The sequence below is a fragment of the Mirounga leonina genome, unplaced genomic scaffold (genome assembly GCF_011800145.1).
Source record: "Mirounga leonina isolate KUSES-001 unplaced genomic scaffold, KU_Mleo_1.0 Mir_95, whole genome shotgun sequence".
Classification (NCBI taxonomy): Eukaryota; Metazoa; Chordata; class Mammalia; order Carnivora; family Phocidae; genus Mirounga; species Mirounga leonina.
This window is the reverse complement of record NW_023270865.1, coordinates 24,262,201-24,279,425: the sequence shown is the minus strand read 5'-3', so window position 1 is coordinate 24,279,425 and position 17,225 is coordinate 24,262,201. Positions and strand designations below refer to the sequence as shown.

At 37.5% G+C, this 17,225-nt stretch overlaps 1 protein-coding gene across 7 annotated transcripts in view; it reads left to right on the top strand.

Annotated features, from left to right (window-relative positions):
- The window catches only part of DROSHA (drosha ribonuclease III), a 120,310-nt gene that overhangs the window by 61,114 nt on the left and 41,971 nt on the right, over positions 1-17,225 (top strand). For all 7 annotated transcript variants that reach the window (XM_034998885.1, XM_034998879.1, XM_034998880.1 and 4 more), the window contains 4 exons: positions 938-1,045; positions 11,574-11,681; positions 12,202-12,340; positions 12,696-12,756. In XM_034998885.1, coding sequence (XP_034854776.1) covers positions 938-1,045; positions 11,574-11,681; positions 12,202-12,340; positions 12,696-12,756 — 416 coding nt within the window. The remainder of the gene's footprint in view (positions 1-937; positions 1,046-11,573; positions 11,682-12,201; positions 12,341-12,695; positions 12,757-17,225) is intronic.

Here is a 17,225-nt window from a genome sequence, read left to right as displayed (position 1 = left end):
TTTAAAAATAAATGGATTCAGTATCAACATAAATTTTGTCTCATTGAGGTTTTATTTTGCTTTGGGTAGTATAAGAGAACAAGGCTTTAAAGCTGGGAAAAGTGTTTAAATTCTGGTCCTGTCACTTCCTGTGACTTGAGCCAGACAGCTTCATTATAAGAGGGAACCAAGGCTAAGGGAGACTGACTGAAATTTTTCTTGTCGTTGCATCTGGGGAAAAGGGTGGTTGTGTGGACTTCTGAGATACTCCATTTAACTTTCCTCCAATGGTATTTGACCTGTAGTAGCCATTTAATCAATGGTGTTGGCAGTGTGATAATTCCTGTTATTATGAATTCCTGTGAGATTTTTATTGAGTAATTGTGCAAATATAAAATTTTTTTAATAATTATTTGAAGAGAGGTTAAAGGGAAGAGTCAGCTCCTGATTATGTCTTGCAAAAGTTTTAAATCATTGTCTTTTTTAAAATAGAATGTACCATTGCTACAAGAGGTTTTGTAAGGGTTTTGCAAATTAGAAGGCAGCTTTTAGAATTATGTGGGTTGCAGATTAATTTACTGATTGTCTTTCTTAGATGTAAATGCTTAACATAAGGCTTGATACAAATATAATTTTTACATGCTGATTTTAAGTCCCAAACATCACATTTTGTTTCTTTTATCAGCAAAAGGGTATTTTTTTGTTTAAACTCAACAGAATGGTCGATTTGGTTTAGATTTTTTCTTATCTAGTTACCAGGAAAGGCGGGCTCATACCCAAGGCTTTGACCATCCTGGCCTTCATTTCAAATAAAATATTGTAATTTGGCATGAAGAGGTTTGAATACCTGAACAAAAGGTGATACTGAATGAATCCAGCTTATTTTCTAATGCTTGATGTTTGGCATAATATTGCTTTACAACTGTCAGGTTACTCATCATAATGAGTTCTTTTCTAGGAAGCGCTCCAAAAAATACGACAGAAGAATACAATGAGGCGAGAAGTAACAGTGGAGCTAAGTAGTCAAGGATTTTGGAAAACTGGCATCCGTTCTGATGTCTGTCAGGTGATGCTGCCTCTGAGAACACATTTATACCTGTATACCTCTTTCTTTAAAAGGCATCTGCCACTGAAGTTTTCCTAATTCTGTTAAGTCTATAGAACATACTATCTTGTAGCTATATGGAACACCAACCATAAATTGTTTTCTGTTGTTTCGGTTTTGTTTTTGTGTCAGTTTTCATGCTGTCTTGTTTAGTTGTGTGTGTGTGTGTGCGTGCGTATGCACGTGCACAGTGGTGGGGTGAGTGGGGGGGCAGTTACTTAGTAATGCTCAATTCTGTCTCTTCACGTTGAGTGAAGGCAAGTGTATTCTTCAAATGAACCTGCCTGTGTGCAGCGTACGTGTGGGTGCTTGTCAAAAGAGATAGTCCGGGGCGCCTGGGTGGCTCAGTCGTTAAGCGTCTGCTTTCAGCTCAGGTCACGATCCCAGGGTCCTGGGATCGAGCCCCGCATCGGGCTCCCTGCTCCACGGGAAGCCTGCTCTCCCTCTCCCACTCCCCCTGCTTGTGTTCCCTCTCTCGCTGTGTCTCTCTCTGTCAAATAAATAAAATCTTAAAAAAAAAAAGAGAGATACTCCAACAGTTCTACAGGCAGACTCCTGAAGATACTGTGTCCAAACTTTCCAGACTGATGACTCAAACTTACATTGCAGAGAACTAAAGGCATTAATGAACAAAATCAGTATAAATTTCATATTTGAGCCAAATGATAATAGTTTTTCCTTGGGTGAACTAATAGAGGAACATTTCAGCTATATATAACTCTTACTAATAACTATTTTTGTTTTCCCTATGAGTGGATTTTATACCAGATTAGAGATCCCTAAAACCCAGCATATTCTTTGAGTCTTCACTTCATTCTTTTGTTATGATTAATACTGGTTATGCTCCGTGGGAATTACAGTAAAGGCAATGAGTACTCAGGCAGGGGTCAGGTAGTGTAGTTTGCCATGTTCAGCCTTTGGGAGGAACACTTACAGGCTTCCACTCACTCTGTTTTGATGGTAGCATATATGGTAATAAGTTCAAGGTGTCTCGGGTATTTATTTCATCACAGTGAGGTGTTTTTTCTTTAAGTCAGTGTTGGCATTTAATTATTATATTGAACAGTGGGATTTAATCTTATTATTAAAGGTATTGCTAGGTGATTCATTGTGATGTCCAGAGCTACAAAATTTTGTGTTAAGATGGACTGCTATTGATGCCGTGTTACTAGACAGTTTGAGAATAATTCTCTACAGTGGCAGCCAGCTGTGTCTACCAAAGTCTTCAGTTATTTTGCTAACTGACCAATTTTTTTTTTTTTTTTTTACTGTAAGTATTCAGAAGTGAGTATCTTCCGCTGATTCTTTCTTAGGGCCTTGAAGCTATATTATCCAGTTTTTCTGTTTCTCCAAAACCGACATAATGTCATCCTAAGGTAGACATAAGAATGCTGAGCAGAATGTTCAACAATCTGCTCAAAATCTGGTGCTCTCAGTGATAAGTCAGGGTTGATAGAGACATCATAAATTGTAGAGCATTATTAACTGGAAGGGACCTTAGAGATCTTTCAGTTCAGTGGGTTTTAAACTTGTGTTTTTGTTAATTTTGAACTTTTTCTTTTTTTTTTTTTAAACAAAACCCTGTAGAGCCCTAATTTGTAAAAAGAAAAAAATAACTGATTGGTGGGTGGTGGGTATGGAGGGAGTATCCTGTTGTACTTGATTCCACCCTATGTAGCAGGCCCTAAGGCAGTTTTGTTTGAAAGCATTGAGCCCTTTTCCCCCTTTCTTTTGGCAAAATGCCTGCATACGGGTGCTGAATAATCTGTTCTACTGCAGTTCTGTGTTCTTCAGCTGTGTCACAAATATCTTACTCTGGCTTCCCACCTAGATAAGAAGCAGCCAGAGGACGAGGTTATCATCTCCTTATGTATTATATTTTACATTTTGTTTGGAGATTGGCAGGCAAAAGCACTCAGTTCCTTTGACTAACTGGTCAGAGAAATTGGATCCTCATTAAAACTCCTGCCAAGGTGAATACTCCTTGATCTAATAATAGTCCCTTCCTCTGTAGGACTCCCCCTCTTCCAAAGACAACTGCCATCTGTTTAGAAGCCATGTTTCCAGTCTCCAATCCTCCTATTTTTTACAAGTAATGTTGGCCTTAAAGTTCTTATCCTAGAATAAATGTTTCTTTTTGTGTGTGTCCCTCAAATAAGATGGCAGGTGGCATGTAATAATGCAGTTTAAAACATTCAAAATAAAGGCACTTAGTGTGTTTGGTAATGAAGAATAAGAATCTGAGAAATAGCAGTTAAATGAATACTTTGAATAATCCTGAAGCCTGTGAACAGATAAACTCATGCTTAATTTTAAGGGGGAAAAAAAAAAAGCACTTCTCTAAAATCCTCAGGGGTGGGGATAGGGGAAGGATTCTCTATTTGGTAATTCATTGATGTAGAACCTACTGTTCATTAGTAATAATTGCTAGTAGGTTGCTGGCAAAAGCCTTGTGATGTTATCTGGCTGCCGCTGGAGATAAAACTGTTGTGATAAATCTAAGTACCAGCCTCTCATTCCAGAAGTATAATTTCCCAACCAGAGAAGTTACTAGGGTTTTTATGAGGTTAGAAAATTCTACCTGATGTCCCAACCAGTGTTAGGAGAAATGGAAATCTAGGGCTGAGCCTGGAACTTGTAATTACATGTGAATTAAATGCAGAACTTGAAGTCATGTTTAGAGACAAACTATTGAAAGATTTTTTTCTGTGTTGCTGTTTATTAGAGTGACTTCTAGGTAATATGGGGGGTGGAAAGCAGGAATTAAAACCTGAAACTGAGGCTGAAAAATTCAACAGTATGCCTCAGAACAGGCAGAAAGGCAATGCTACAGGATCCATATTTTAAGAATGGGGTTCTGCCTACTGAGGTTGAATTGGTATCTTTTAGAAGTAGGTACTTGTACCCTCTGCTACAGTAAGGAGGTGGCTCATGGGAATCAATAAACTGAACCATAAGAATGGAAAATGGATAAAGGTGACAAACAGAGACATCAAAAAAGGAGCAAGGAGGGCGCCTCGGTGGCTCAGATGGTTAAGCGTCTGCCTTCGGCTCAGGTCATGATCTCAGGGTCCTGGGATCGAGCCCCACATCGGGCTCCCTGCTCAGTGCAGGGTCTGCTTCTCCCTCTCCCTCTGCCATTCCCTCTGCTTGTGCTGTTCTGTCTATCTCTCTGTCAAATAAATAAATAAAATCTTTAAAAAAAAAAAAGGAGCAAGGAATCTGCTACCATTATGGTCATCTAACCCACATAAGGCTTATGCTGTATTCGGGGGTACTAACTCCTTGAGAAAACTAAGGCCCAGGTACGTGGAGAATTGTTGTTGGTGCTGGAAAGATGAGCTGAGTTGTGGTCTTGGTATTTATACTGAGTAGACACAGGGCTCTATGTGGACTCGTTTATAGCTGTGCTGTCTTCCCACAGTGACTCTAGAATGGAATGGAAGGCTGCCATGCGGTATCACACTTAACTGATATTCTCGCTCCATGATCTATCAAGGGGTGACTGAATAGTGAAAAGAAATATCTTTAGGGATTAAGAGGTTTTGAAAAACACATTCAAGGAGTCATTTTCTAAGTTAGAACTTGGGATGGAAATGGAGATTTATACCTCTGAGAGACATATGGCTTCACAATTACTGTTAACAAATTTTTGGACCATGTGAGATACTTGATTTTTTTTTTTTAAACCGGAGGTGTAGTGCTTCTTGTAAAGGAAGAGAACGAGATTTTGCTTGAAGGCTAACTGGCCTGATAGAGAGCTGTCAAAATTATATTTTTATTATGTAAATTTCCAACATCTACAAGATGAGGGAGAAAAGTGTAGGGAGCACTGTGCTATCCTCACACAGCTTCAGTTGTTACCAGCAGCATCTCTGTAATATCACAGTCACTGTTCATGTTTTCCTGATTATCTTCTAGATATGTTTCAGTCTGCTCAAGTGGCCGTTCAGACAAAGATCCATACATGAGTTGATGTGGTTTAAGTCTCTTTACTCTTTAGATTCTCATTCCATTTTTCCCTTGCAAATTTTTGTTGTTGAAGAAACTGGATCTTGTGTTCTATGGTGTTCCTAAGGTCTAATCTGGGTTTTGCTGATTGCAACTTCATGGTATCATTCAATATGTGCTTCTTTTCCTTATATTTTCTATAAATTATTATAAACTGCTGTCTGATAGAATACCACTGGCCATACGTGGCTACTTAAATTAATGAGAATTAAATGAAATTAAAAATTCAGTTTTTAGTTGTCCTAGCCACATTTCAAGCACTTAATAGACACATCTGGCTAGTGCCTGTTATAACAGCAGAGATGCAGAATATTTCCATCATCATAGAAAGTTCAGTTGGATGGCAGTGATCAGATTTAAGTTTATTTTTTTGTACAACTTTTTCACAGGTGGTAGTATGGTGTCTCTCTCTCTCTCTGTGTCTTTTTATAGTAAGTGATAATCCAAACATTTAATAGTTCTTTCAGAAAGTAAATTCTGTTAATAGAAATCTGACTTAATCAGACCATTTTTCAGTTGAAGAAATAAGTGTTCAAATTGGAATGTATTTCTCAATCATATACCTTTTTTTAAAAATGAAGTATAGTTGATATAAAATTAAATTAGTTTCAGGTGTACAACACATAGTGATTTAGCAATTACTTACATTACAAAATACCAAAATAAGTATATTGCAGTATTACTGACAGTATTCCCTGTGCTGTACTTTTTATCTCTGTGACTTATTTATTTTATAACTGGAAGTTTATACCCCTTAATTCCCTTCACCCATTTCATCCATTCTCCCCAACTCCCTTCTCTTTGGCAACCTCCAGTTTGTTTTCTGTATTTATGAGTCTGTTTCACTTTTGTTGTTGTTTTTTAGTTCATTTGTTTTATTTTTTAGATTCTACATATAAGTAAATCAGAGTTTTTTTGTCTTTCTCTGTCTGGCTTATTCATTTAGCATAATACCCTCTAGATCCATCCATGGTCTCTTTTTTGTGTGTGTGACGTTATTAGTCACTGGTGAATTATGACCTAGACCCAGGATTTATTAAGAGCTGCCAAAGTGATATTTTAATTCTGTCTTCTGTATTTATTTGTTAGAATACTTAAAAAAAGAATCTTCCCCTCGGTACTGATCCCATATAGGGACCCCATATAAGATAAAAAAAAATTACTCATTTGATTTATTCTGTGATACACAAACAGTAGTCCCAGAATAACAATATTAATGGCACCACCAACAAAATGATTATGGGAAGTAGTTGTTTGTTTGGGGGTATTCCTTGTCTGTGATTCTCTACAGATACATCACACGAGGCCTGCACACTCAGATTACTGTGTTTTTAGGTCACTTGTGCTTAGACCACAAACTGGTTACACAGTTAGATTAATTTATTTTATTTGACTTTTGATTTTAAATGTTTCTTTTAAAAATTAAATATTATTTTATAAATCTGTAAAATATTTACCGTAATTCCAAACTCAGGTTTACAAAGCCAAGTCTGTTTTTGAAAATCTAATTTGTTTCTCTTGCTTCTACCCCATTCTTGCCACCCCGAACCCCTAAGGGTAGCCATCTTTTAGAAATGATTTAATTTTCCTTTTAATACAAGCAAACACACACACGTTCTTGTTTGGCCTCCCCTCTGTCACACTGTTTTTGTTATGTGGTCACTATGAGGTCCATTTTCTTTGCTTTTTTATTTTCTTTTTATATCTCTTTGTATTTAGGGATGTTTGTAATTCTGTTCTAATGGTTATCTTTATATTAACATCTTTGTAGTCTAATGAAACTTCTCCCTCCGCTCCTATGTGTGTGTGTGTCCCATTGTCCATTACTGAAAATGACTACTGTTAACTATTTCTTGTGCTCCTCTCATCCAGCATCTAATTTGAAGTGATGATCCTTTTGCTGCAAGTTAGTATCTATGAGACACACAACAGCCTCGTCCCTACTCTTCATGGACTTGACATTGTCCCCTCATTTTCTGATAGTTGTACTAATCTGTAGAGTATTAGGCATTTTCTGTAATATTGACTCACGATTATCTGCAGGTAAAAACATATTTGAAGGTAATTGCTAGTTTATATGGCAGTATTTATCCCACCACCTCCCTTTATTTTTGATTGAGCTCATTTCTGGCAGATACCTTAAGAAGGGCTTATTAAAACAGTGATCCTTGAGGTCCTGCATGTTCCTAACCATTTGTCTTTAAATATAAAGGCCACTTAAACTGGATATAAAATTTGTGGTTTATGTTTTCTTTCTGTAACATCTCAAATACATTCTCCTTGTTTTCTGCCTGGATATAAAATTTGTGGTTTATGTTTTCTTTCTTCAACATCTTAAATACGTTCTCATTGTTTTCTGACAGCATTGCTGTCAGCCTTTTTTGGTTAAATTTTTCATATATACTGTGTACCCATTCAATATGTACTTTCAGGCCGTCTATTATCTCAGAAATGTTTCCTTGAATTATACATTTCATGATTCTGTCTTGTTGTTTTGGTTTTCTTTAAGGATTCCTGTTATATGCATCATGTATCTTCTTTGCTTGTTTCCTGTATCTGTCGTACTCTCTTTTGATTTTTTATTTCTCTGAAATTTTTCCTTTTCCTATCTTTTATTTCTCAAAGCACTTATGGTTTAATTTGCTGTTGTCTTCATTCTGTTTAGTCTCTGTTCTTAAAATGATTATTTCCTTTTATGTCTTTTCCCTGAGTTTTGTCACTTCTTTTCAAATCTTCCTTTCATCCAGTCATTTCATTTCTGAATTACTCTAATATTTATTTGTAGTTTTCTTTTATAGCTCCTGTTGCTTTCTTGATTTTGTTTAGCTTGTTTTGAAATGTTAGGTTACAGCTTTCATCTGTTTTGTTGGCATGTTTTTCTGGCTTTTTTTTTTTAATTGAGGAATCTTATTCTATTCCTTTTCTCTATTTTCTGATAAAATCCTTGGGTGGTATTTGATCATGATTCTTTTCTGTTGCTTTTCAAGTTAAATAATGTTAAATAAGTAAGTGAAATATTTTCCTGTACTTTCAGGAAGGAGGTATAAGCCAACTTAGCCCCTCCTTCTGCAAAGTGATAAAAAAAAACATGGCCTTATAATACCTGAGTCCTGCCCCCACTGCTCCCCTTCCCTCTGGATTCTTTCTTTCTTTTGCCCTTTATTGTTCCTCTTCTGCTAAATGTGGCTTTTAGCCCCAGCACTTTCTTCACACCATGGGGCTTTACCCTGGAAGGGAAGTTCAGTTTTTCATTGAGCATTGATGGGGCCTCGGCACTCTGGCACCATTACACTGTCCTCTCATACTCACCCAGTAGATTGGAATCTGCAGAGCCCTCTCCAGTTTTGGTCACATTTTCGATGAATATATGTTAATTTGGGGTTTCTTGCATTCTCGGGGCTGTCAGAAGCCCTGCTGCTCTCTCTCTGTCTTTTCTGTCTCATAGATGCTGAGACCTCCTAGGTCTTTGTCTTATTCAGGCGTTCATGAGGGTACCTTTTTGTCTAGTTTTTATTGTTCATATTGTTTATAGGTCTGTTTTGCTATTCTAGTTACTCAGTTTTTCTGAGAGAATTTAAATAGCTTCAAAAACTACACATGCAACCATTTCCGTACAATCTTTAAAGGAGCTTTTTTTAATGAAAACGTTCGCCAGACCTGAATTGGCGGGTTGGGGGGAGATGCTCGTTGATTACATGTATTTCAACATTGCAAAGATTGAGAATTTAAAAAAACTGAGCTTGAGCTATGGGTGCCTGGGTGGCTCAGTCGGTTAAATGTCTGCCTTCGGCTCAGGTCATGATCCCAGAGTCCTGGGATCGAGCCCCACATGGAGCTCCCTGCTCGGCAGGGAGGCTGCTTCTTCCTTTATCTCTGCCTGCTGCTCTGCCTACTTGTGTTCTCTCTCTCTCTGTCAAATAAATAAATAAAATCTTAAAAAAAAAATTAAAAAACTGAGCTAGAGATTTTAACAGTCTTATAGATAACATTGAGGCTTTGTGGACATGGGTCATATATATCTTTTAGTGGTATTCACAAGTAATAGACTTACCTGGAAAGAGAAACTGGTTCTTTTTGGAGCAAGTTTAGAGGACATAGTGTAGGGACTCAAAGCTATTTCACATGAGTGAAGGTTAAAGGAAATAAGACTTAGGTTAACAAAGAGAAGATGTGGAAATGTTACCGTTACATGTATTTTGTTTGTCTCCAGGGATACAGCTAGGTTCAAAGGGATAAACCTTCAAAAGAGAGATTTGGGCTAAATGTTAATTAGTACTCATCAGAGTACCCTAAAGAGGGTGTTCTTTCCTTTAAAAAAAAAAAAAAATATTAAGGGGACACCTGGGTGGCTCAGTCGGTTAGGTGTCTGCCCTCAGCTCAGGTTGTGATGCCAGGGTCCTGGGATGGAGCCCTGCATTGGGCTCCCTGCTTGGCAGGGAGTCTGCTTCTCCCTCTGCCTCTCCCCACCACTCCTGCTCTCTCTCTCTCAAATAAATAAAAAATCTTAAAAAAATTTATTAAGTATAGTTGACATACAATGTTATATTAATTTTAGCTGCACAACATAGTGATTCAACACTTCTATACATTATGTAGTGCTCACCATGGTAACTGTAGTCACCATCTGTCACCATACACTATTACAACATTATTGACTATATTTCCAATTCCTTCCTTTTCATCACTGTGACTTACATATTTTATAACTGAAAGTTTGTACCTTTTAATCTCTTTCACCTATTTTGTCTGTTCACACTGCCCTTCCCTCTGGCAACCACCAGTTTGTTCTCTGTATTGTTTATTTGTTTTATTTTGTTTGTTCATTTCTGTTTTTTGTTTGTTTTGTTTTTTAGATTTTACATATAAGTGAGATCATATGGTATTTGTCTTTCTCTGATTGACTTATTTCACTTAGCATAAAACCTGAAGAGGGTGTCATTTTCTTGACAGGTGATGATCCATCCCTCCCTGGAGGTATTAAAAAAATACACAATTCACCAGTTTGGTTCATACTTCAGAAAGATAGATGCACTGCGTAGTCTTCATGACCCTTCTACCTTGAGATTTTAGCATCAACTCCCTTGAGCTTTCTGCAATTTAAATGCTTGGAAAGTGGTATTATACTTTGGCCACACATTTTGTTTCCATATTATTGTGTTTTTTAATGCAGCACTTATAAAAACAAAGTAGACAAAATGCCAGTAATTCAGATCATAATGGCATATCTCTGGGAAGCTCTTGAGGGCAAAGAACACGTCCTTACTGTTTCTCTCTTCCACAGCTGTGTAAGCCTTGCACATAGAGGTGCTCAGTATGTATTTATTGAATTGAACTGGAAAGAAGGACTTCCTATTGATTGGAATTCCTACTTGGGAGCACAAATCTTTCCTTATAAGTTAATATGGGAAACTGATATCTGCCGTTTCAAACAAATCCATTTTCGTGTATTTTTAAACAATGCCATCTGAAAATATTTCAAAAATTAAAATGATGTAAAACATATGTCAGTCATTCTGTGGGCTGTGCCAGCCTCTAGTTTCTGATGAATAAGAATGATTCCTTCTTTCTCTTGAGTTCTAGGGAAGTATAATTAAAAAAAAGAAAAAGCTGTGCCTTTTATGAAGTTATCTCCCAATAAGGAATCTTTAGCCAAGTGGAAAGTGATTGAAACAAAAGTAAAAGTTCTATGTCCTCAGGTGACTTAACTGTATTGGTGGTTTTATGAAAGTTGTCCTTGGAATATTAAATCATTAAGTATTAAACCTAGAATGGCCTTTTGAGATCATCTGGCTGAGAAATTCTTACCTGGAGGATAGTGATGGGCCTAAAGGGTCTATGAACCCATTAAAATTGCATACAGTTTTTTGCATGTTTGTGCACATAGGCATTTTTCTGGGAAAGAGTAATTTTCCTTAGATTCTCAAAAATGTCTTGACCCTGACAAAGTTTCAGAATTTGAGTTCTAGTCCATTCTCTTAGCATTAAAGATAGACAAGGAGGCACAGAAATTCTGCTGGCTTCGTTGAGGTTACCCTGCTGAGTGCTGATGAAGCAGGGCTATTCCTACTTGAGTGAGGGCTAAGAGGCCTTGTACTAAGCAGTTTTTTGTATTTGCTCATTTAGTCCTTTTAAGCACTCCCACCTTGGAAGTAGCTCTCCTGATTATCTCCATTCTGTAGGTAGAGATAATCCACCTACAGGGAGAGAAGTCAGATAACTCCCCCGCCAAGTCCCACAGTGAATGAGTGAGGCAGGAATCAGACCCAGGCATTGTGATTCCAGAGACTATACCCTTAGCAGCTCATACCCACCATCCCTCAAGAGGGGATTTGCAAGGATGCCACGCGGCCAGTAAACTGTTTCAAGACTTTGGCAGTTGAAATTTGGGATGGGAAAAATGGTTCTTGTTTGTTGTAAATTAAATGAAGCATTATTGTAAGTTTTTATAGAGGTGAACATCCTGAAATTTTTTTCCTAGCATGCAATGATGTTGCCTGTTTTGACCCATCATATCCGCTACCACCAATGTCTAATGCATCTAGACAAGTTGATAGGATATACTTTCCAAGATCGTTGTCTATTACAGGTAAGAATTACTCTCCTGTATACTCACATGATAGCAAAATAGGAGTAATTCATCTTGCAGGTTACAAATGGAACATTGAAATTCTCCATTCTGCGAGATGATGAGGATGTTTAGTAACACAGCTCTCTCCATTACTCTACTCTGGTTGCCACTTTCAAACACTTAGTTTCTCACTTTTTATTTATTTATTTATTTTTGACACTGTCCCTAAAGAAGTAGACTAAAGCTAAAATTTGCCTGTCAAACCTGAGTCCCTTCTTTAAGCCTTACCTTTTTTATGGCTCTTCTTTCCAGGTGATGACTATTCTAATTCTCCTTTGAAACATGTGGATTTTTAGGTTTCTTTTTAGAAAAGGGCTTGCACCAGAGCTCTGGAAATTTGACCGAGAAGATAAGATGGAAAGATCAGGGCAAATTTGACTGGATAAATAGATCTCTTTCCTATTTCATTTGAGATGATATAAAGATGGCACTTCTATGCTGGGTGTTTAACACTAAATTTATTTTGTTGAAATTTTAGCTGGCCATGACTCATCCGAGTCATCACTTAAATTTTGGAATGAATCCTGATCATGCCAGAAATTCTTTGTCTAACTGTGGAATTCGGCAGCCCAAATATGGAGATAGAAAAGTTCACCACATGCATATGAGGAAAAAAGGTATGTTTGGATTCTAAATCTTGTGTTTTGGCTTATGATCCCTATTGTAAATTAAATCCCCACCAGGAAGAGTTTCCTGGTGACTGTTGTATACTCTCATTTTGTAGTGCTTTCTGACCCATACATAACAGCATTCGCTTTGAGCATTATTGTAAGGATGGATGAATTTTTTAGGACAATTTTTTGCTCCTATCAAGTGTTTTAAGTAACTAAGTTGATCAAACTTGTAGACGTGCAGATATCAAACCTTTTGAAATCACATTGGGGTAAGATAGATAATTGTCTTTCTACGTATTGTGTCGTGATCCTAGAATGCTTCTAACAGTATTTCCTTGTTTATTATTTTTTTAAATAGGAATTAACACCTTAATAAATATTATGTCACGCCTTGGCCAAGATGACCCAACTCCCTCAAGGTAAAGTAGCTTTTGTTAATAACAGCTTTATTGAGATATCATTCACGTATCATACAAGTCAGCGACTTAAAGTGTACCATTCAGTGGTTTTTAGAATGTTCACAGAGTGGTGCAGTCATGATCACTACTTAATTTTAAAATGTTTTCAGCATCCCCAAAAGAACCCCATATTCTCCATTTCCCCTCAGTCTGCCCAGCCCAAGGCAACCACTATTCTACTTTCAGTCTGCTTTCAATCTTCATGGATTTGCCTATTCTAACATTTTGTATAATGGTATCATACAATATGTGGTCCTTTGTGACTGGCTTTTTTTAATTATTGATTTATAATCATTTTTATATATTCCAGATACAAGTTTCTTACCAGATACAAATTTGCAAACATTTTTTCTCATTCTGTGGATTGTTTCTTCATTCCTTTGAAGATACTCTTCAAAACAGAAAAATTTTGATGAAGTCCAGTTTATCTATTACTTGTATTGTTTTTGCTTTTGTTGTCATGTCTAAGAAACCGTTGTCTAGTATAAAATCACAAAGATTTACATCTTGTTTCTTTTAAGAGTTCTATAGTTTTTTCTCTTACATGGACATCTTTGGTATATTTTGAGTTAATTTTTGTTAATGGTGTGGTGTAGGCGTCCAGCTGCATTCTTTTGCTGTGGCTATCCAGTTGTGCCATCATTGTTCATTGAAAAGACTAATCTTTCTTCACTAAATTGTTTTGGCACCCTTGTTGAAAATTAATTGATGGTATATGTGAGGATTATTTTTGGACTCTTAGTTCTATTCCACTGATCTGTATGTCTGTCCTTATGCCAGTACCATACTGTCTTGATTACTGTAGCTTTGTAATAAGTTTTAAGAATAAGAAATGCAAGCTCTCCAGCTTTCTTTTTGTATTTTTTCCCCGAGATTATTTTGGCTATTTTGGATCCATTACATTTCCACATGAAATTTTGGATTAGCTTATCAATTTTTGCAAAGAAGCCCACTGGGACTTTGATAGGGATTGTGTTGAATCTGTAGATCAATTTGTGAACAATTGCCATCTTAATATTAAGTTTCTCAACTTTTAATATCTACATTTATTTAAGTTATCTTTAATTTATTCCAGTAGTATTTTATAGTTCTATTACGAGTACATTTTGTATATCTTTTGCTGAATTCATTCCTAAGTTTGTTTTTTTTTTTAAAGATTTTATTTATTTATTTGAGAGAGAGAGAATGAGAGACAGAGAGCATGAGAGGGAGGAGGGTCAGAGGGAGAAGCAGACTCCCTGCCGAGCAGGGAGCCCGATGCGGGACTCGATCCAGGGACTCCAGGATCATGACCTGAGCCGAAGGCAGTCGCTTAACCAATTGAGCCATCCAGGCGCCCCCTTAAGTTTTTTTTTTTGATGCTATTATAAATGAGATTGTTTTCTTAATTTCATTTTTCATTGATTTTTCATATGATTTTTCATTTTTGGATTGTTCATTACCTATATAGAGAAATAGAATTGATTTTTGTATATTGATCTTGTATCTTGCAATCTCGATGAGCTCATTTGTTAGCTCTAATAGTTTTTTAGTGGATTGCTTAAGATTTTTTTGTGTATACGATCACATTGCCTACAAATAGAGGTAGTTTTACTTTCTCCTTTCCAGTCTGGATGTTTTTTATTTTATTCTCTTAACATAGTTGCCCTACCTAGAGCTTCCAGTATAGTACTGAATAGAAGTGGTAAGAGTGGATCTTTGTCTTCTTCCTAAAATTTTTAGGGGAAAGCATTCTTTGGCATTGAGAATCATGTTAGCTATGGGTTTTTCATAGATGTCTTTTATCAGGTTGAAGAAGTTCCCTTCTGTTCCTAGTTTGCTGAATGTTTTTTTATGAAAATGTGTAGGATTTTATTAAATACTTATTTGTGTGTCTCTATTGAGATGATCATCTGGTTTTTTTCTTTATCATTTATCCTATTCATATGGTATGTTATGTTCATTGATTTTTGGATGTTGAACCAACCTTGCTTTCCTGGGATACATCTCACTTGGTTATGCTTTTTATATGCTATGAACTTAGTCTGCTAGTATTGTGATGGGGATTTTGTGTCTATATTCATAAGTTATTGGTCTGTAATTTTCCTTTTCTGTGATGTTTTGTATGGTTTTATTATTAGGATAATACTGGTCTTACATATGGGTTGGAGATACCTTCATATATTAACATTCTTTTGTGTGGCCTTGAGCCCCTGAAGAATCTGGGAAGGAAGTGAACTGGTTCAAACTCATTAACAACTATGGAAAACTGAATAGAAGCAAGGCTAATGAAGCTCTGATGTTGCCCTCAGGAGGCTTATCTGTGTGTGTGAAACATAGCAGGTTACATTCTTAAGGCCAGTAGAGGAGATTGCTGGAGGGCATGTTTCTTTTTTAACCTGGCAGTTGAAAAGTTGAATAGCCGGGCTTGCCCCTCTTGGGTTCCAGGCTTAGATGGATTACAGGTGGGTTGAGCGGAGTTAGAAGTGACAGACAGTTGCTGCAGCTCATAACTGGCATCCATGGCCAAGAGAATGACCAGCCATAGCTAGCATAGCTTTCTTTTCTACCTTTTTTTCATCTGTCACTTCTCTTTTTAAATTGGCTTGCCTTGAGTTGCTCTCTTGAAATTATCATAGACCATCCTATCTTCCTCTTCAATCAAGAAGTAAAAATAAAGGCAGGATGAAACTTTAAAATTCCCGTTTGAAGATGTGCGCCTTACTATGGTATTCTGTGAGAGTCTAAGATCAGAAAAGAGCTGTCTAATTAAAAGCGCCCTTAATCACACCCTCAGGGACAGTGTGGCCATGGTTTCATTTTACCCTGCTATCTTGTAGAGTCTCCAGATGACCAGTTCTGTATTTTAATAAGTGGAACCCTGAGTTCCCTGCAGCCCCATTAGCAAGGCTACGCATGCCCTACACGTGTACTTTTCAGTGATGAAAGCATGAGCTTAAATTATCTTTGTCTCATCCATCCCAACTATAGTTGTGGTATATAAATTGTCTCTTGATAGCGCTGTTCAGATGTCATGATATAGGTTTTCTTTTGCTCTGTCCCAAAGAGATGACTTTCTTACTGTGGCAGAAGGAATTATATCTGAGAAACTGTGTTCTTTTTGAATTCACCATATTGAAAATGATAGCGCATAAACAAATATGTGCTTGTTCTTTGCTGCTTGTGTTGAGAGCCTCTGGCTGTGTACCTGATCTTACTGCTGAGGCAGAATTGAGCCCACATTTCTGTTCCGGAAGAGCCTCCTCGATTCTTCGATGGCTAGCTCTGCTGTTGGTTGCCTGCGGCCGTCCAGCAGTCCCACCTGTGCCCAGCTGTGGGAGCTGTACCTAAGACTCTTAATACAAATTCAATTCGACAGAAGATTGATCTAGTGCTTTTTGAGTTTGAGGCAGTTTATAGGTCTTTTAGAGGAATTTAAGGCAAGTAAGACAAAGCTCCTACTCACCAGGATGTGTGACCACCTCAGGTGGGATAAGAGTGCTATAAACATAAATAACTTAATGTAAGGGGTCCTCTGCTAAGTACTTCAATGAAGGTCAAAAACAAAACATACATAATCTGCTGTGGGGCTGAGGATAGCTCTGGTGGTTGTTTAGGGATTATAGGTCAGTTTTATATTGTACACTTCAGTAATTGAATTCACTTGAGGTGATTTGCCCTCTCCCTTCTTTGTCTCTTAGTTTGCTATTATAAAATGGGATGCAATTATTCCTACTCCTTGGAAGTGTTTGTAGATCTTTGACACAAACACTATCAAATTGCAAGTGTCGGTGGTTGTACCTCCTCTCAAGCAGGCTTGCTCAGAACTTCAGACCTGAGAAAATAAAGAGGGAGTGAGCTACTAATGGAAGTGGGAGTGTGGAGGAGCAAGGCAGGCAAGAGAGAGGACTGAGGGAAGGGGCTCTTGACCGAATTCTTTTCCTGGTCCTCCTGGAAACCACTCCTCACACCCCTGCCCATCCTGCTCTATAGTTAGTGACCACATTTTGCCAGTTCTACCCTCATACTGCCTCTGCATTCAGTCATCTTGCTATTTCTGGAGCCTAGATTCTAGTTTTTAGCTATAACCTGCTTGAAAGCTTTAAGTGATGTCTTATCGTCTACTGGATAAGCCCAAACCTCCCCAGCTGAATCCAGCAACCGAGACCTGGCCCCAGGCCACTTTTCCAGGCACGTCTTGCCTTTCCCTGTGGCTGCGTACACACCAATACCACTGAGGTACTGATTGTGCTATCAGGCTCACTCTTTCCCTTCCTCAAGCGCCAACAGTCATTGTACATCTCCCCCTGGAATGCCCTGGAACCCTGTTTTATGGCCTGATTTTCTTTACTGTAAGCATCTTGAAGGTCTGTGGTCAGACTCTTTCCTTTTTCTTTCTTTCTTTCTTTCTTTCTTTCTTTCTTTCTTTCTTTCTTTCTTTCTTTCTTTCT